General features: G+C 38.8%; 7 protein-coding genes across 7 annotated transcripts; 2 read left to right on the forward strand and 5 right to left on the reverse strand.

Moving 5' to 3' along the window:
* Positions 1–401: 401 nt before the first annotated feature.
* On the reverse strand, positions 402–1419 carry LOC132790471 (larval/pupal cuticle protein H1C). Its single transcript, XM_060799003.1, has 3 exons — positions 1279–1419; positions 939–1202; positions 402–872 (listed from the first exon to the last, which is right to left on the reverse strand). Exons 2-3 carry the CDS (start codon positions 1170–1172, stop codon positions 486–488), a joined length of 621 nt encoding a protein of 206 aa, XP_060654986.1. The 5' UTR covers positions 1173–1202; positions 1279–1419; the 3' UTR covers positions 402–485.
* A 3208-nt stretch (positions 1420–4627) lies between these two features.
* On the reverse strand, positions 4628–5670 carry LOC132790476 (larval cuticle protein F1-like). The gene is made up of 2 exons (XM_060799007.1): positions 5125–5670; positions 4628–5060 (listed from the first exon to the last, which is right to left on the reverse strand). The coding sequence occupies exons 1-2, from the start codon at positions 5134–5136 to the stop codon at positions 4671–4673; spliced, it is 402 nt and encodes a 133-aa protein (XP_060654990.1). The 5' UTR covers positions 5137–5670; the 3' UTR covers positions 4628–4670.
* Positions 5616–6243, forward strand: LOC132790474 (larval cuticle protein F1-like). Its single transcript, XM_060799005.1, has 2 exons — positions 5616–5653; positions 5717–6243. The coding sequence occupies exons 1-2, from the start codon at positions 5642–5644 to the stop codon at positions 6155–6157; spliced, it is 453 nt and encodes a 150-aa protein (XP_060654988.1). The 5' UTR covers positions 5616–5641; the 3' UTR covers positions 6158–6243.
* Positions 6244–6445: 202 nt separating this feature from the next.
* Positions 6446–7075, reverse strand: LOC132790480 (neuropeptide-like 3). Its single transcript, XM_060799012.1, has 2 exons — positions 6969–7075; positions 6446–6904 (listed from the first exon to the last, which is right to left on the reverse strand). Exons 1-2 carry the CDS (start codon positions 6978–6980, stop codon positions 6668–6670), a joined length of 249 nt encoding a protein of 82 aa, XP_060654995.1. The 5' UTR covers positions 6981–7075; the 3' UTR covers positions 6446–6667.
* A 2800-nt stretch (positions 7076–9875) lies between these two features.
* On the reverse strand, positions 9876–10526 carry LOC132790472 (histidine-rich glycoprotein). Its single transcript, XM_060799004.1, has 2 exons — positions 10448–10526; positions 9876–10384 (listed from the first exon to the last, which is right to left on the reverse strand). The coding sequence occupies exons 1-2, from the start codon at positions 10457–10459 to the stop codon at positions 10046–10048; spliced, it is 351 nt and encodes a 116-aa protein (XP_060654987.1). The 5' UTR covers positions 10460–10526; the 3' UTR covers positions 9876–10045.
* Positions 10527–16551: 6025 nt separating this feature from the next.
* On the forward strand, positions 16552–17212 carry LOC132790479 (neuropeptide-like 3). Its single transcript, XM_060799011.1, has 2 exons — positions 16552–16682; positions 16746–17212. Exons 1-2 carry the CDS (start codon positions 16671–16673, stop codon positions 17070–17072), a joined length of 339 nt encoding a protein of 112 aa, XP_060654994.1. The 5' UTR covers positions 16552–16670; the 3' UTR covers positions 17073–17212.
* Positions 17213–18721: 1509 nt separating this feature from the next.
* On the reverse strand, positions 18722–19353 carry LOC132790477 (pupal cuticle protein G1A-like). Its single transcript, XM_060799009.1, has 2 exons — positions 19289–19353; positions 18722–19223 (listed from the first exon to the last, which is right to left on the reverse strand). Exons 1-2 carry the CDS (start codon positions 19298–19300, stop codon positions 18834–18836), a joined length of 402 nt encoding a protein of 133 aa, XP_060654992.1. The 5' UTR covers positions 19301–19353; the 3' UTR covers positions 18722–18833.
* Positions 19354–19388: the final 35 nt, after the last annotated feature.

Below are 19388 nucleotides of genomic sequence, written 5' to 3' on the forward strand. Positions count from 1 at the left end.
TCTGTTATTTTTCTTATTTATCGCGTGGAACTTTTCTTTGTATTTATTATGAACATTTTTCTATTCTCCTTTGCTATTCATTCTAATCATGAATTTCCTAGAATTCCATTCAGTTGCAAAGCATTTGACCTCGTACTTTACTAAATTTCTATGGCCACCAGTTTTGTACATTTTTCTATATTCTCGTATTCTTTACAATTTGGCTGAAAGAAAACTAGAAAACAAAGCAAGCAAAAGACAACTGAATGTCAGCGCGGTCTGTAGTAGAAGGCCTGTCGGATTTGATGGATATGTGATATATTAACTATAGTATTGTCACATAATTGTATACAGGATGTGAAATTGCTATTATTAGTTACAGTTCCTGGAAAAAATCAGCTGCTGCGTAGTTGTTATAAACAAAGATTTTCTTTTTGAAATCGATTTTCTATATACACGTTTATTGACACAGTTTATGGCTCAAGGTTTTCGATTAGTTTTACGCTTTACTTGTGGTAAGCGGTGTAGGCAACTGGGCTGACGACAGTCTTGACCAGAGGAGCAGAGTGCACGACGGGCACAGAGTGGACCAGAGGAGCAGCCGCATAAGTGCTCACAACGGGAGCAGCGTGAACTACAGGAGCAACAACTGGAGCAGCATGGACAACGGGAGTGACGACGGGAGCAGCGTGGACAACAGGGGCGGCATAGGTCTGAACCACTGGCACCTTACGCAACAGGTTCACATTGCTCTGGTGGGTGATGGCCGAGGAAGCCGAGGTATCCACATAGGCGGTCTTGGTGAGCACAGCGGCAGGCTGGACAATGGCGTGAGTCTCGGCGAGAAGACCAGGAGCAGCGGCCGCAACGGCAATGCAGGCGAAGAAAGCAACCTGAAAGGGATAAAGGAGCAGATTAAGGATGCGCATATAAACTACGATTTATCCAACTGCACTTACGAATTTGAACATGTTTGTGGAGTTGGTTGGTTGGTTGGTTTGTTGGATGTGCGTTGATTGCAACTGTTGATGTTTGGGCCATGGGTTGAGCGCTTTTATACGAGCATGGCTCGACACTTTTTTTTTATCTTTCGGTAACTTCAAATTCTGGTTTGTATTGTCGTGAAGTACTCGAGAGCTGAACTTGAGCCGCAAACCGGTTTTTGCTGTGTGACGGCAGCTTCTAATATCCATCAAAGTCCAATGGGAAGTTCATTAACTGACCTAGGTTTGCCATTGTAAGTATCTTTAGACACACACACACACTCATACAGTGACTGATAGGAAGCTAAGTACTTACTTATTGTGTATTTGAAGCTCAGCACCCACTAGCAAAGCAATCAGTCAACTCTCTCGACAATGGCACCAGTAATTGGCCTTAGCTGTGTGCATTCGCTTACGCAAATTGTGAGCTTCGTATTCGTATTTGAATTAGAATGTGTGTAGGAAGTCATTCGGTTATCCTTTCGCAGCTGCATCGATTGATTGTCTGGCATTTGGGTTTTTATCGCTTTGCCCACAAATGCCATCTTCACTGGCATTTCCACAGACGCTTCAACCTAATTGAGTTGCCTTCTTTTCGCATTGACAGTTTCATTATGTGTGTGGTGCAAGGATGCGGCTGTGGCTGCGTCTTTTACTACTTCTTACATCAGCAATTGAATTGAATTATGTGATTCGCCCGATGACGTTGAGGCGCGTAACAAGACATATTGCGTTTCAAGAACTTTTAGCTAATCAATTGCCTGGATCTTCTCGGCATGATATAAGAATTAAATGAGTTCTGTATTACGAAATTTAACACATTAGATGTCAACAATTTCTAAGCTCATTTAGTACTCAGAAAACTGGCTGATGGCCTAAGGGAAACGCAGTGCTTCAGACCAGCTTAGTTTTTACTAGGAACTCAACACAGATGATTTGCTTGATGACAGTATTTCGGCATTGCGTAAAGACATGATTTCATATTTAACTGTAAAGCTGTTAAGTAGTTTAGAGAATGCTTTGCAAAGAGATTTTCATGAAAGAGCAGCTTACATGAAATAAACGAATATAATATATTAAATAAATAAATTAAATTCTTTTCTACTGAATACTAGAATATAGTAAATTAATAAATGCAATTCTTAAGATGTAAAATAAGTTGATCAGCTGAAGTTGTAAATATAATGTACCACAAAATAAATAATACATTCAGGATGTAGCTTAGAATACTTTGCAAAGAACATATTTCATTTTATAGTAAAATAGTAAATATATAAATAAAATTCTCGAGATATAAGAGTTACTTTGCTGAAGTTAAGAGTATAATGTTCAATAAAATGAAAAGCAAATTAAGTTTAAGATTTAAAGCCAAGCATCTAAAGTAATTTATAATGTTTTGTAAAGAGGTAGAAAAATAGAGCAAATAATTCTCAGTTCTGCTAAAAAAAAATATTTTTTAAAATATTTCTATGGCATATCATTATACCAAATATAGCATTCGGTATATTTTTAGTATTTTCGGCACATTAATTTGGTATATATTAAGAATAATACTGCACTGTTTTGCTTTTAGCGGGTATCTCACAATCTGGTATATTTTGAATGTAGTACTACATCAATATACTCGACATTCTCGACTGTAGATTTCTTACTTGCTGAATTTAAAAATGCAAATTTAACTTAAATTCTTTTTTGAAAATTTTCTTTTAAAGAATCTCAGATCAAGATTTGCAATCTAGTCTTCAATCTAGACTTGTTTCCCTTTGTGTATAACAAAATGAAGAGCAAATTTATTTTCTGCGCAAATAACCTCATCATAAAGTCCACTAATTACCTAAATTACCACAGCAATTGCAATGGTAAAACACTAACTTGGCAGCAGTTAGCAAATATTTTGCTTGCTGCTCGCTTTAAGCAGCTGTTGACCCAATTAACATAATTTCAGAACTCAGCTAAAAAGATGCGCTTGGCTCTGCCTTTGCCCTTCCCTTTATTATGTTGCGTTGCTTTTGCGTTGAGTTGATTCATTCGTTCATCAAGTGGGACAGGCACAAACAATACGAAATAAATTATACATATTGCAATTGTAGCTGCAGCATTCAAATTGAGGCAAAATTGCAACATCGACAGTCGACGGTGGACAGCATTAACTTGGTCAGATCCAGTTGATGATTGTTGTGGTGTGTGTGTGTGTGTGAGTGTGTGATTCATGGCCGAGCAGACAAACAGTCCAGACGTATGTGGATGGAGCCATAAAAACAAAACCCAAAAGGAAAAAAAACTCTGCTACTCGTACCGAGTGCAGCTGCCGTCGCCGTTAAGTGCTCACTTAAGGGGCTCTGAGTCTCAGGCCCTATGTCAAGGTTAAACCATGGACATGGACAAGCCCCACGCGTACTTAACCCACAATTTTTTGACAAGATCTTATAATTTTATTTTTCTTTCATTGGATCTAAGGGGGAAGGAGTGAGAAGAGAGCAGTTGAGTCTTAGCGGCGTGACAGTTACACGTACTTAAGATAAACATCATTGAAAATATTTTTCGAAAAATGAAATACGCCGAAGAAACAATGACAACAGCACAAAGCGTGGACGTCGTGACATCTGCAGTAGCTGTGGGATGTAAATCCTAACTTTATGTTGTGCTAACTGCAAGTAAAATTTGTCTGTTGTTTTCAGGTATATTTATACAATGAAAGTGGAAGTTATTCGAGTGTCCAGTCTTTTCTAGAAATTAAACAGAACTCGACAAAACTTTGCGGGTAATTACCCTTTCACCTAGAGACCTAGTTGCCTTGATAGGCCTTCAGTTAATCCACCAAAGCGAATTGCAGTTGTTGTCATTAGTTGTCACTTTGATAATCGATATTTGATATTTTATTGTCAACACAATTGGTGCAAAATTTGGTCATTTGTCAACTATTTTTTCGGTATATAAACGTGCCAAAAGTCTGTATATGTTATGAGTTCTTACTGGAGTTTGGTTGTTGCCAATTCAAACTAAGACTAAATCCAATTCAAGCCAACCAAACAACATGCCACGAGCAGTAAGCAAAGCACTTGCCACTTAGTACTGAGTATTTTTAATATTTTATATATTTTGTTCACTCTTTCAACAGCTGCTGTATTCTCTGGCTTTAATCGCCTGTCTGCTGGCAATTCTACCAATCGGCGAGAGCTTAGTGCTCTCTAGTGCTAATGCAGTTTTAGTGGCTTGTCCAGCGAATCAGTTTGCATATGAGAGCAATCAGAGTGCAATGCGGACTTTGTTGATGTCTCGGTTAAGTCCCAGTTGCGGAACATGTTGAAAGCATTGTTATATACGCATTGTTGTTGGTTATGTTTGTTATTGTTTTAATAAAAAAGATTTGTTTTAAATTATTTCAAGAGTTTTATTTGTTGTCAATTATTCTGTCGTAGTAAGAAATGTTTGAAATTATTTTAATTATTTTAATCAATTTCAATTCAATCAATCTTTAGTAATAGTGCTTCAAAATTGACAAGAAATATTATTTTTGTTTATTAAACCTAAAATATGTGTTTTAGATTGAATGTATTTAGTAAAGTGTAGCTTAAGCAACTGTTTAAGCAACCTCTTTAAACCACCGCGAACATTATAAAATAGAAGACCAACAAGTTTATGATTCAATAATACTTTTATATGCTTTTATTTTCGAGTATAACAAAACAAATTCAAATTGGCGCTAATTTAATGATGCAGAGTGTAGGCCAAAGGAGCTGTGTGCAGCACAGACTTGACCAGAGGAGCAGAGTGCACAACAGGCACAACAGCTGGAGCGGCGTGGACAACTGGAGCAGCGTGAACCACGGGAGCAGCGTGGACAACCGAAGTGTGGACAACTGGAGCAGAATGAACAGCGATGGCAGGAGCAGCATGAACTGTGGTCTTCAGGACGGGAGCAACAACATGTTGGATGACTGGCTTGCTGTGCACCTGGGTGATGCTCTGGTGAGACACGGCAGAAGGAGCGCTGTGCACCACGGTGCCCTCCTTGGCGAGAACGGGCTCATGCACCACATGGTGGGTCTCGATGAGGCCAGCCGAAGCGGAGGCAATCAAGAGAGCGACGATAGCAACCTGCAGTTGAAGAGATAACAAATGAAATATCCATTCCGTTATTCATAGTTCCAAATTGACTTACGAATTTGAACATGTTGAGTTTGGGGTTTTTTGTGGTTGTTCTGTTGTGCTGCGTAGAGAAGCTGACGATGTGAACTGATGCCTTTGGGTTCTGCGCTAAACGCTTTTATAGGAACTGTTGGCTGCTGGCTGGTTAAGGGCTCAAAAGAGTCGATAACAGCAGCTGGCAGGTCGTCCACCTTGAAGCCCGTTTGATAAGACAGCAGCCGCAGCCGCAGTAGCAAAAGTTGCGCCTTCGTTGCAGCAATCGGCAATAATAACAGACACGATCTCTCATACAAACTTGTTGAATTCGTGTTCGGCTGCGTCTGCGTTTGCGTTTGAGTTGGGTTTGGCTTTGAGTTGCTTTTGATTGGGGGTTATGCTGAGACGCATTGAAGGTCAGCGTTTTGTGTGTGTTTAGTTTGACTTTAACTTGATAAGTTCCCAAATTGTGACTGCCTTTTCAAGTTCTATATAAACTCCGCTGCGTAGCCACAAAATATCATCAGTTTCAATTGAAATCTACTTGCTTCAATATGTTCAAATTCGTAAGTTCACTTTTGGGATTTGTCTTAACAAACTTGAAGTATAATATTTGATTTGAAATACAGGTTGCTATCTTCGCTCTGCTGGTTGCCTCCGCTTCGGCTGGCCTCATCGAGACCCACCATGTGGTGCATCAGCCCGTTCTCGCCAAGGTGGGCACCGTGGTGCACAGCGCTCCTTCTGCCGTGTCCCATCAGAGCATCACCCAGGTGCACAGCAAGCCAGTCATCCAACATGTTGTTGCTCCAGTCCTGAAGACCACAGTTCATGCTGCTCCTGCCATCGCTGTTCATTCTGCTCCAGTTGTCCATGCTGCTCCTGCCATTGCTGTTCACTCTGCTCCTGTGGTCCATGCTGCTCCTGCTATCGCTGTTCACTCTGCTCCTGTGGTTCATGCTGCTCCAGTTGTCCACGCCGCTCCAGTTCTGCCTGTGGTGCACTCTGCTCCTCTAGTCAAGTCTGTGCTGCACACATCTCCCTTCGCAGGCTTCTCTGGGCATCATTAGGATAAACAACAGAACCTTTGCTATTTGCTTGTGATAAGAAATTTATGATTTTTGTTGAAATAAATTTTACCATTCCATAAATAAGTTTTCTAATGAGGATATCCAAATTTATACGCAGACTTATAAGCCACTCTTATACTTATATCGAGGATATCAACGCTCTGCAGTCTTATACGCCACTCTTATATTGTCGAAGGGCGCTGTGCAAAAATTATTGCATACTTTTGGGCATACGCGGTAAATGTAATTGCTGCAAACTGTAGTTGATAATGAATTCAATTGGCTCGCTTTAGGAATTATTCATTTAGGGTATTTTATTGCATACAAATATTGTAGAATCTAAACATTTTTTTTTGTGGATTTTGTTGGTCTTGTTCCATAAACAGGGCACCCGAAAATTTGAAGCAGAAAAAGGCAAAAGAATATGTGTGTGTGTGTGGACGAGTTTCAGCGTGTATATGTTGCGTGTATGCGTAGGTGAGTCTGTAATCTTCAGATGGCCGCAGTAGATTACCACAGATGCTTCACAACAACTGGAGCTGGATGCACTTGGCTGATGGCAACATGCGAAACGGGGGCAGGCACAACGCTCACAATGCGAGGTCCAGCCAGGATGGGGCCGGCAACGAGGGGAGCGCCCCAGGGGCTGGCGATCACAGCAGGACCAATGAGACCGGGTGCTGGGGCAGGCACAGGAGCTGGGGCAGGAGCAGCAGCCACCAGGCTAAGAAGAGCAACGAATACGCACTGCGAAGTGTGCAATAAAGTTAACCGAAGTCCTTAACTTGTTATTAGGTATAGTATTACTTACAAGCTTGAACATTTTGTTGTTTTTGTGTCGATGGTTTGCAACGATTTGACATAGAATTGCATTGATCACTGGCCTATTTATACGGAAAACAATTGTGCTGGGAATTTGCTCTAAATGGTCAGCTGCAGTGCATCAGTCATGTGTGTTTGTGTATGTGTGTGTGTGTGTCAACCGCCTCTGCAATTGGCACGGCAACAAACACAGAAAGCAGCAACACAGGCGACACTTGATGCATTCAGTCAGATGGCGTTAAACCCTTCCGGGGGCAGGTTCTCAACTTACGTACAAGTTCTACAAGCCGCTTGACTTACCTTTGCCGCTATGATTAACTGGTTCTATATGCATCTAACCATATTGTCAGCTATCGATTCGTGCAACGCGGCGTATGCTTGATATTGTTGCATGCGTTCCACACCTTCGCCTTCGTTGTCCAATCGAGCGTTCGACAAAGTTTATTATTTTTATTATTATTATTATATATGTGTATATCTCAATAAATATATGTCTAAAGCTTCGGTGTCTGCTCTTTGCACTTTTGGCGCGCATAAATTAAGCCAAAGCTGTTGCCAACACTTGATTAATGTGGCCGGCTTGTCGACCAATTGTCATAGATTGTCTTGTGCAATACTGCCGCAGTGGCACATCATGCAAAGTTTGTTTATGCCTTTGACACCTAGATACCCTCTACTATAAATTTTGTATTGTCTTTTTGCCACGACCCAAATTTCATAGCTTTATTTATAGTTTATGATGTGCACGCGTCTATTTTGATAGCATAATTAAAACATTTAACGAGCCGCTATAAACATAGCTTACCCATTTCATTAATCAGAAGATTATAGGGTATATTTAACATACATGACAATACTTAAGATTATTCGTAAAAATGTAGTAATTTGAATAAATAACTTAGAAATTATTTAAGAAATAATTGTATATGGAAAAACGAGACTTACTTGCTTAGGTTGCACATTCCGTATATTTTATATTCTATGCTATATTTTGAATGTAGTATTTGGACATAGGAAATATCAATTTTGGTATATTTTGCGGCATATTAATTCGGTATATTTTCATGTATGTAGTACATGAGCATATGAAATATAGAGTTTGGTATATTTGGTATTTCGGTATTTTTTAACAATAATACTATATATTAGTTTGGTATATTTAAACAATATTAACGCCTTGCTTTGCTTTGTTTGAAAATGGATCGCGGGTGTCTCATAGTCGAGCACACTCAACTCTAACCTTTCTTACTAGTTTAAATCGAATATGCAAACGTTATTCATTGTTGTTTCTTGGTTATCGAGTCAACACAACACATTGCTATCAAGCTGTGATTTTATGCCGAGTATGCCAACTTATACATCAATTTGATTAACTGCAGAGTATGTGAAATTCCATCATCTTGCTTCTGTGATACCAAAAATCATTATCAATTAGCGTGCCTTTGGCCATTTGCCCTCCGACGCCGCCCCAAAGGCATCACGATAACCGCTCTTTGCTGTAGCCAAAAAAAAAGCAATAATTCAGGGTTAAGTTCAAAGCTTGTTTGATTTTGATTAGCTTTTAATTGATCAGACTGGGAAGTGATTAAGAGCTGAATCTTTAAAATGCTTGAGCTGCAGCTTTACTTCGAAAAGCTCTAGAAAAGCTGCAAAGCTGTCGGCTTAGAGTCCAACCAACTGTCTAATTAACGCAATTTGACTAAACGGTGTTGATTTGCCTCGACTTATGGGGCGGACAGCCGTCGCAATTGGCAATTGATTCATGACCGGTCTTGGATAATTGTCTAACGATTTAACAACAAAGATTCGCTTATGCAAACGCTTGTATAAATTGCAAATGATACAAAGAGCTCAAATTCAATTCGAACTTGAATGTGGAAGGACGTGGTTTCATAAGAGCATCCAACCTCTGTCCCTATATGCGGAGCATGTGAACTAAAGCTGAGTTCCTGTTGTCCCTATGTTATGTTTGTCCATTGTGTGAGTGTGTGTAAGTAAGCTATCTTTAGCTACTACATTTGTGGCAGTCATTGTACTCGTTTTGCTAATGCACTCATTTGCATAACACTGAAACTGCATTTGTTGCCACACATTCATTGGCAACACACACACACATACTTAACCTAAACTTACATACGTGCGGACAACGTGTCACCATGGTGGCAGCATCTAGTACGACAATCTCATAAGCTTGCGAAATGTGGCAGACAAGCAAATGTCGTATCATATGATAATTCGACTGATTACCTGCTAATTATGTCACCAAAGCCGCAAGATGAGTTATAGGCCGCCGTCTTTCCGGTTAAAACAATTGCCAAGGTATTGTATAAATACTCAGAGAGGAGGCGTGTGTATGTTGATGGGCTTGTTATGCTGATGTTGGCTTGACGTCATTGTCTTCGTCGTCGTTGTCTACTAAGATATCGATTACGGGGCGTATGCGCAACGAACTGCGACATAGCCACAACTATTTGTATCGAAAAACATTTTGTAGCAATTTTCTGCGACATATATTTATTGGCAATAACAAAAAATTAATTTTGTGGTAATTTTCATTTACAAAATTGTTGTACCCGCTACCCAAAGAGTAGAGGGGTTTTATAACTTTGGATCTGGAAAAATGGCTACTTACTACGGAACTTACAATCTGGTAAATTTAGACCTTTATGGAAAATTTATAGTATTTCACCGATATACTGAATATAGCATTAGGTATATTTTAGTATTCTTGTGGTATATTTTATTAAAAATGGGGAGCGGGCATCTCATTGTCGAGCACACTCGACTGTTTTTTCTTTCTTATTATTAATAAAAGTTTAAAATTTTATAAGAACAAAACTTTAAATTACAAAACCACTTTGTACTTAATTTCTTTTACAAATTTTTTATTAAAATTATTTCGATATTTATACAAAAATGTTGCACATATTTCTTGGACACACACATACATACACAGCAAGTCAGCAGGCAATCTTTAGATCGTGTTTTGGGGGTTGGTGCAGTTTGGTTGGTGGGAGTAATAAATGGAGTAGCGAATGACATATGAACCTTGGCAAACCAATTCGTTTAATGATAATGATGATAGTCATGGAAGTCGTGATGATGATGCAAATGATACGGATCGTAGGGATGATAAGCCTTGATAATGGGTGCTGGATGGTAGGCCTTAATGATTGGTGGATGCACCACAGTCTTCACCACAGTTGGCAGCACCACGGGCTTGATGATGTGATGTGGCACGCTGTGCACCACCGTTGAACTCTGATGCGACACGGCGGCAGGCAAATGCACAATTTTGGCCACATGCAACGGCTCCACATGATACTCCGGATAGTGATGATGGTGGCCATGCAGATAACCAGGACGTGCAGCGGCCAAAGTGCACAACAACAGCAGCGACAGCAACTGGAAAGGATGTCAAGTGATTATCTGGAGTGTCCTTTTTCTGTAGTTATCCTCTTTGCTTACCAGTTTCAGCATTTTGATTTGGTGGGTGGTAATCCTTATGTGTTGACTTGCAACTTGCAGCGTGCAACTGATGCCACCATGACACCAAGCTTTGGCTTTTATACACTTAACGTCTTGCATCAGTTGCCCCAAGTAGCAGCAACAACAGCAGCTGCCACTCGACAGTGCCAACAGCTGCAGATGCTCTCATTGTTTGTCGCGATTTTCAATGCAATCTTTTGCCATTGCAATCCGCCACCGCCAGCGCCACCATCACCGCCACTGCCACCGCCATTGGCAATCGCAGTAGCTTCAACACCGCCGCCGGTAACAACATATCCGCGCTGCCGGCATTGGGTATTTGATAGTGAGAGAACGAGAGACACAAAGAGAGAGAGAAACACTTCCATCCGCAGTTGAAGTTGCAGTTGCAGCAGACGCTGTAATTGCCCCGCGTTTGATTATTGCTTTAACACTGGCCAACAAGAGCTCAGATGTATTGAATTACATATTGGTATTTGTTATGAGTGCGTTGAAGTCATTTAAGTCATTGATTTTAAAAGAAAGAGTTTGAAATGTTATATCAAATTTTTCGAAGAAAACTTTATACTATAAGATACCCGTTACCCATTGTGAATAAACGCAAAACAGATAAGTATTTTTATTAAAATATACCAAAATCATATACCGCTAAAATACTCAAATATACTATAAATTTAACGAAAATAGTCTTTGGTATATTTTTAGTATTTTTGTAATTTAATTTGGTATATTTTTAAATTACTACAGCACTATTTTTATGTTATTGAAAATGGGCAGCGAGCATATCTCAGTCGAGCACACTCGAATGTGACTTTCTTACCATTTTTGATAAATTTAATATACTAATATTATACCAATTATAACTTTAGGCATTTTTTAGTACATTTATTTGAAAAACTTCACCTAATATTCCGATTTTGATATATTTTAGTATTTCAATTGTACATAATTATATAAAATGCTTATAAAATTAAATTTTTTGTTTTTAATATTTTTTTTTGGTATTTCTATAGAATATATAATTTATATATGTATATACTAGTGTACTATATATATTAATAATGCTATTATTAAGTTTTTCTTTTAAATATGAATAGCGCGTATCTTACAATCATGTACATTTCTTAAAATTTCTCTATTTATTTAAATAAATACAATTCTCATACTCGACAATGCTTTTTCTAGACTTCTTGTTTGTTGCGCAGTGTTTGTTGGTCTTTTGCTTTAGCAATTCTTGTTGAGTTTGATCTATGCACTATTGAACTCAGTTCATAGCAGACTTGAAGTGAACTTATCTTAATCCTTAGCCTGACTATTTAATCTCGCAGATAAAGCCTGCCTAAGGGGAATAACACCTCATCAGCAAGTCGAGCTTAATGTGCTCAATGAAGCCTAACGTTAATTTTTGGCAACTTTAAAGCGCGATGTCACAGCGATTGTCTCGCTTGCTGTTGTTTTAGTTGCAATACAACTATTGCCAGAGGTAATTGCCAGTTGGTAGTCGGTAGTTGGTAGTTGCCTCTGCTTTTGCTTCTGTCGCCGCAATTTGTGCCTTTAGTTCATCGTATTCACCGTTACTAATGGCAGCAACTAGTTGCTGTTGCTGTTGTTGCTCTCTTGCAACACTTGACTGCGCTGCTGCTGCTGCTGCATGGCAAGCATAATTTATGCCAGTGTTACATTTGCCTGCAGCGACCTTGACCAGCCAGCCAAATTGTTGTTTTTATTTTTATTGTTGGTTTTACAGCTTTTTTTTCAACTCTTTTTGGCAGTTGCAACGGAAATTCACACTCGCCAATTTAATTGTGATTCAGTTTTTCTCCCTCAGTTTTTTTTCCGATTTTGGCGTGGAAATTAGTCGCAACTCTTGTTATCTCCATAGACCAATTACAACGAATTTAGGCTGAGAAAATATGTGCAGTAACAAGTGTCACAATCATTAAACAAAAAAACTGTTCTACCATTTTGGTATTGATATTTAAAACTTCGAACTGGAGCTACGAAAAGTTCATGAACAGGCAAATGCGACATTCAAGGTGCTTCCACTCAGCAAAGGGGAAACGTTTGAGGGGTTCATTATAGAATGCTCATTAGAATGTCGTCGCAACTGACAGCAAACTAGAGATATGAGACACAGTCGACATGCGACAAGTGCATTTCGAGTGGAGTCAGAGTCGCAGTCTAAGCTGGAGTATCGAACAACGACTTGAAATGTCAGCAAAAACCGTTCGAGTGGCTCAAGCAGTTTATTAATCAGACTTGCAATTCAGTATGAAAATATTTGCACAACAATTCGCAGCGCAGTGCATTGCATTGCAGTCCCTGGTCAATTGACTTGACCCGCTAAACACACCCGTAAAATCATAACAAATGCAGCCCAAAGCTTATCTCAACCAGGAAATGCAGCAAGCACAAAAAAACTGGCTTTGTTGCATGCAACTTGCATTCGAGTGTGTGTTGCAAGCCTTTCGAATCACTTTTTAGTTCACTGGGTTAGTAATATCACATTCGTTGTTGTTACTGTTGTTGTTGCCATTAATTAACGTATAAAAAAAAAAAAACATTTTCAATGTTATTTCGATTGAAATGACAATAAACTCGCATCCGCTGGCCAGCTAACAAAATGTCGATGCCACATTTGATGGACACAGCTGACCTTAGCCGCGAGCAAAGAGTAGCAAAGACTGGCCACCTGTTCGCTTCGTTACGTTTCTAGCAAAACTACTCGCACGTATACGACGCGTTTGCACGCAGACAAAGCAATTACAATCGAGCTCGGGCAAATGCATTTATTATGCTCATTCGCTCAAACGCTTTTCATATTGTCTCAAACTGACACCCAAAAGCAACAAAATGCACAGCTGCGCAGCACCCGAAAAACAAAAAACCGAAAATAAAAATTCGTAACATTTTTCACTCTGCTTTTGTGTTGTGTGTTTGGCTTTGCGCAATCTGCAAACTCTTTGGCCAGACAATTTGTGGCGCCGGCTGACTGAAAGCCCAACTAACAGACTGTTGCTCCCTCTGCCCGAATGACTGACTGACTTACTGACTGACTGGAGGACTGACTGACTGGAGGACTGACTTACTGACGGACTGACTGACTGACTGACACCTGCCTGAATTGTGCCAGTCCAGAGCGGGTGGACAGCTTAAATGTGCATTTGTGGGGCGGTTGTTTTTTATGTTCGTACAAATAAGTTTGGCAAAAAACATAATCAATGCCCAAATAGTTGCAATTTGCATGCGGTTAAAGCGGGTCAAACATATGTACATACTTATGACAACAGGCTTAATTTAACGATGTCTGTCTGGACATGCAGATAATTAAGTTGGCAGTTATGTGGTTCTCTAATTACATAAATATGTGGTAGATTATTAAGTGAATAAAAAGATAATAGTGTACAGACATATGCAATTAAAGTGTACAAATATTTAATAACAGAAATTGGTAGATAAATTAATTAAAATATAGATAATAAAATAATGAAAACCAATGCTAATAGGATTGTAAAAGGGTTATTGTTGTGCTTCTATTTGTGGTGTAGTTATGGAATGATCTTTATGAAGAAATGAAGAAAAAAATAAATTAATAATCAACAGAATATTGCAACCAATATGGGAAATGCTAATAGAATATGAGTTTCTGTTTCTCTTAATTAATTTATGTGTTTCAGTGTTTCCATGTCAAATTTAAGCAGCTAAAGATTGCTCTAATATGGTCACACTTAAATTTGTAAAACTTGCGAAATATATAGCTTTTCCTCTGGTTATTTTTTCGTTCATCTGGGTACAGAGCTTTAATGAAAAATGTACGTTATAAAAAATATATCTAGATTTGAAGAAATTTGCAAAGATTTCAATATTTAGAACTTTTACCAATTATGTAAAAATAATCAATACGAAAACATTTTGAATGTGGAAACATTCAGCAAAATGGTAAAAATATTTAACTACAAAAATGAGAATTAAAAATAAGATATTAAATAGAGTTTTGAAGTAAGCAAAAATGAATTAGTTGGATGTACAATTATAAAGCACTTTAATCGAATATATTCTTTAGACAGAATTAAAGAATTTCGCTAGGCAAAAGATATTAATATTGCATTAGAATCACTTTGGTTATAAGAAGAACAAACAAAATGGAATAGGATAATATCCAAAGTAGATAACTCCGTGATATCAACAAAAACTTATAGAATAGTTTTATAATTAGAATGATATTTCATCAACAATATTCTTTAATGTATTGATATTCAGATTCGATAGACTTTGCAGAAACTATCAATATTCCATTAGCATCACTTCTGTTTACAATGAGAACTGCGAATAGCTTCCGTATTTATCAATTGCTATCTCCCGACTGTGCTTCCGTATCAAAGTAATAGCATTGTCTCTCGGTCAGATCAGTTCAAGCCAGTTGCTCACGGCCTTCGGGCCAATTAAGTGTAGCAAAACCGACAAAGAAGAAAGAATCAGAAGCAAAATTCAAGTTGAGTAAAGTTGAAATTGATTAAAAGTGACGCAGGCGAGCGACTCACCAAGCAATGAGAGTTTAAACTATGTGTAATTACTCGACTAATCCCCAAGTAAAATGGCTTTAATTAAAAGCGAAATTAAGTTAAGGCGATAAAGCAATCGTTGGCTACTTGGCAACTGGTTAAACTGATCTATCGATATGGTACAAACATTGTTGTTATGTTACTGCCTGGTTGGCACATTGTTATGCAAGCCAGGTGAGCGAGTGAACTAACCAGAACTGTCACAAGACTGTCCCGAAGCCAGTTGTGTGTCTGTGTGTGGGTTTGGCCATAAGGCGTACATTACCCTCTCAAGCAATCGATGGAGCCCGGATATTGTTAAAGGAATTCAGTTTGAGAGAAAAAAACAAAACAAGTAAAAAACAAACAACACGAGATACAATTGTTGTACAATTGACTCAAAAATAGCAATCGACAAAAAAATCTATTAAAAAGCACTTTTCGATAGCCAAAAGAATTTATTTGTAAACAAACACGGGAAGGTTTTTGGCAGAGAAGAAGGTGAAGGGAGTGGACTACCTGAATTATCTGTCGCCGGTTTGCAATATTCATTAATCACGCCACGAAAAAGCGCAAAAAAAAAACAAAATCTGCTGACAAATCGCCATAACGGCGACAGCTTCGAGATCGCTGTGGCAACAGCAACTGTTGCAGCTTATTACAAAAGCGGAACTCATTGAGACAGAGGGAGTGGGAATAACTTGAGTGAGAGAGAGACTGAGAGCGGGTTCTATGTGGGTTGGTGTATTGTCTTATTGTCTTGCATAGACAAGATTAGCATAACTGGATATTACAAAAGACATAAGCTTTTTCTTCTATTTTCGCTGCTACGTGATCGGCAAAGAAAAATGTCAACAAAATCTTTGCGTGTTGCTGCGGGATGAACAAGAGCAAATAATATGGACAACATTTCATGTCTAAGCCAATTTGGCAGTGAGCAAAGCCACGCACTGAACTTGAACCACTTTATGAGGCTGTGTCTGTGTCTGTGGTTGGCAGTGACAATTGCGTAGTGCGTGCGCTGCCAGCAAACATATTTTCACGGTCAACGTTGCCAAGAAAAATGACAGCAAAACAGACAAATTTATGTGTTGTTGTTGTTGTTGTTGCTGGAATGTTGCAAGTGGCAGCAGACAGCAGACGGCAAAAAGTTGGCCAAATGGCCAACTGGCCAAGTGTCCGACTCGCAATCCGACTAACGACGTCATCGTCTTGGTCTTCGTCTAGTCAAGAGTCGGGCCTTTATTTTGACTGGTTTTTTAATGGGCTGGCACTGGCCGACATGGGCGGATAAAACTGTAAACGAAAGCGTTGTTGTTGTCGTTGTTGTTGTTGGCGAATCAGCTGCAACAGCGGCAGCAGCTCGACTCGAGCAGTACTTGGGCAGTCGGGTGAGCTTTGCTTTTCTGGCTTTTCTTAACGATGCTGTGCGCAAAAAAATTATTATTATTGTATTCTCTGCACTTTTGGCGCAGTTTTACATTTCGAATTTAGATTGTGTGTGTGTGTGTGCTGTAATGTGTTGTGCTCTGTGGTGTGTGTGGTCACTTTTTCGTGTATAAAAGCTGGCGCAGATCTGCAGCTAGCAACAGACAACGGCAACGCGTCAACACAGACCTACTTCATTTCTTCAACCAAGAACCCAGCCAGGATTAGCAAAAATGTACAAGTTGGTAAGTGCAACAACAAAATAACTTCAACTGCAACTTCAACTCTTACTTTACACTCCTCTTTAGGTGGTGTTGTCTGCTCTGCTCGCTGTGGCCGCTGCTCGCCCGGGCTATTTGGAGGCAGGTCCTCTGCTGCATAGCTACGCTGCTCCCGCTATCATCCATGAACCGGCTCTCGCCAAGGTGGGACACATTGTGAAGAGCATTCCCACCGCTGTCTCGCATCAGAGCATCAGCCAGGTGCACAGCTCGGCGCACATTGTGCAACCCATTGTGGCACCCATCATCAAAACCTATGCCGCACCCATCATCAAGACCTACGCTGCTCCAGTGCTCCACACTTCAGTGCTGTCGCCTTCGTGGGCTTCTCACGGCTGGGAGTCATCCTGGTAAAGGATATTTACACGATCCGATTCTCTTCGTCCTTTTAAGGCCCTTTCTACTGCCAAATTTTCTATTCCTTTTTTCTGCATTTTGTTTACCTTTAACCCATTTCGACTGATGTAAATAAAAGTCCATGAGATCATTACGAAAATTACCTGTTTTTTTCGATTCTAATTCTTTATTAAGTTTTCGATCTTGTTTTGAAAACTTAAAGTCATTTTAAGTTACAAATATTCTTGCTTAAACAACATAAACTTGTTCCTCAAATTCAAGAATTCAATTCTTTAGCTTCCTAAATTTGTAAACAAACTTCAAATTTAGTTGCAGCTGAAATAGTTTTCTGGTATTTTTATGTTTTCGATAGCTAATTGCTGAGCTGATTGGTTGTCTGCTTCTGATTTTATTACCATAGTTTATAAGCTATTTTTATTGAACTTTTAATTGGTCATAAAAAAACATATCAAATCATGTTTGGGTGCGATGCAGTTTATTTCAGCGGGATCCAATTCGAATAAAACGAACAATGCAAAGTAAACTAGAATCTCATGCTTCAAAATTTTTTAGAGTGGCAACAGATTATGCAATCACATACGATTCAATCACGCATTGGTAAACAAGCCATGAATTTGCACCTTCCAGTCTATATTTTATCTTCACCTGATTGCTCCCACATTGTTCCGCCTATATTTCAAAATTCCCTAAGCATTCTTATGCTGAGAAATACTGATGTTCAATGAAAAATATGTACCTTTCCAATGTTGTGATAGTCTAATTTTATTTGCGTATATATTAAGTCTTACTTCAAATAAAGAATCAGAAACGTTCCAAGAACTAAAGTGTAAGAACTTAAATACATTTTAGGATTACAAATCCATGCTTTAAGATTCAAAGATTCGAAATTTTTTAAAATTCAACTCAACAACTTTTCAAGATTTTTTGTTTAGTTTTAATTTTAATAAGTAAGAAAGTCTTTGAGATATCCGCTACCAATTTTTAACAAAAGTGAAAAAAGTTCGGTATTAATTTTAAAAAATTGAAAATTAACATTCTGCAACAAATACACCAAATTCTATATTTGGTATATTGATATACTACAATATTCAAAATATACCAGAATACAAAATATACCTGATTATTAGCCAAAGCAACTAAAACCCCAAAAATGTATGTGTCTTTGCCCATGTAAAAGTATTTCTAATATAATTTCAACAATTTTTTCTGATCGCATCCAAATTTTCAGGAATCATAAAGAATTTTATTTTTGGTTTTCATTAAAAAAAAAATAACTTCTAAACTTCACAGTTTCGAAGTTAAGTTAGCTAAGCTCAAGTTACCAAATTATCTTGTTCTTTTTATAATCATAATCGTCATGGACAAATTTGAAATAAATCTTCTATCTTTGTTTTTAGTCATCCTATAAAACTTTAGAAATATTCAATATTGGAAATAGCTTTCTTACGAGCTATCTAGCTATCTAAATGTTTGTAGCTTTATTATTGTAGTAATTAGTTATGCATTTTTACGATAAAGTATTTCAAACTTTTTCCTACTCACTCTTGTAAATTTTGGAAATGTTCCACACATTTTACAAATTAGTTCTCCAACTCTTCTTGAGTTAAATCTTTGTAATTAAAAAAACAATTGACTTTTTTCTTTGACAATCACATTTTACTCGCAATTAAACAGATGAAGCAATATATATACAGGCGAATTTGGGTAATTTAGGATCAGTAATAGAGCAGTCCAGTTACTAATCCACTAGTCTAAGCTTTACCAGCCAGCATTGTAGACAACGGGCGTGGCGATGGTCTTCAGCACTGGAGCAGCAGCGGCATAGGTGGCCACAGTCTTGACAATGGGAGCAGGTGCCACATAGCTGGAGATGATTGGCGCTGGAGCAGCCACATAGCTGGAGACAACTGGGGCAGCATAGGACTTGACGACAGGTGCAACCACATCCTCGACATAGTGAGCGGAGCTGTGGACCACCGATTGGCTCTGATGGGAGACCGATGAGGGAATGCTCTTGACCACAGCACCGACCTTGGCCAGCACCGGTTCCTGGACAATTGTAGCAGCTGGCGCCGAATAGACTACGGGGGATTCATAGAGATGACCGGGACGAGCAACAGCTACGGCAAGGAGAGCAGACAACACCACCTGAAGAGGAAGAAGAATAGATGAGTTATTTGTGGTTTATCCATGATGCAGTGCAGCAAACTTACCAATTTGAACATTTTGAGGGGATTTGTTTGTTTGTTGGTCTGTGTTGTTGCTGTTGTTAGCGAACGTGGTTGACTGATAATTGCCAAAAGTGAAGCCTGC

The sequence above is a fragment of the Drosophila nasuta genome, chromosome 3 (genome assembly GCF_023558535.2).
Source record: "Drosophila nasuta strain 15112-1781.00 chromosome 3, ASM2355853v1, whole genome shotgun sequence".
In the NCBI taxonomy this organism is placed as follows: Eukaryota; Metazoa; Arthropoda; class Insecta; order Diptera; family Drosophilidae; genus Drosophila; species Drosophila nasuta.

Excerpts from the sequence above, each read along its gene's own strand:
- LOC132790471 (XM_060799003.1), bottom strand. The coding sequence starts at position 1,172 with ATGGATATTAGAAGCTGCCGTCACACAGCAAAAACCGGTTTGCGGCTC. Across the intron at positions 873-938 it reads CCACAAACATGTTCAAATTC|GTTGCTTTCTTCGCCTGCAT; the intron begins GTAAGTGCAGTT and ends TATCCCTTTCAG.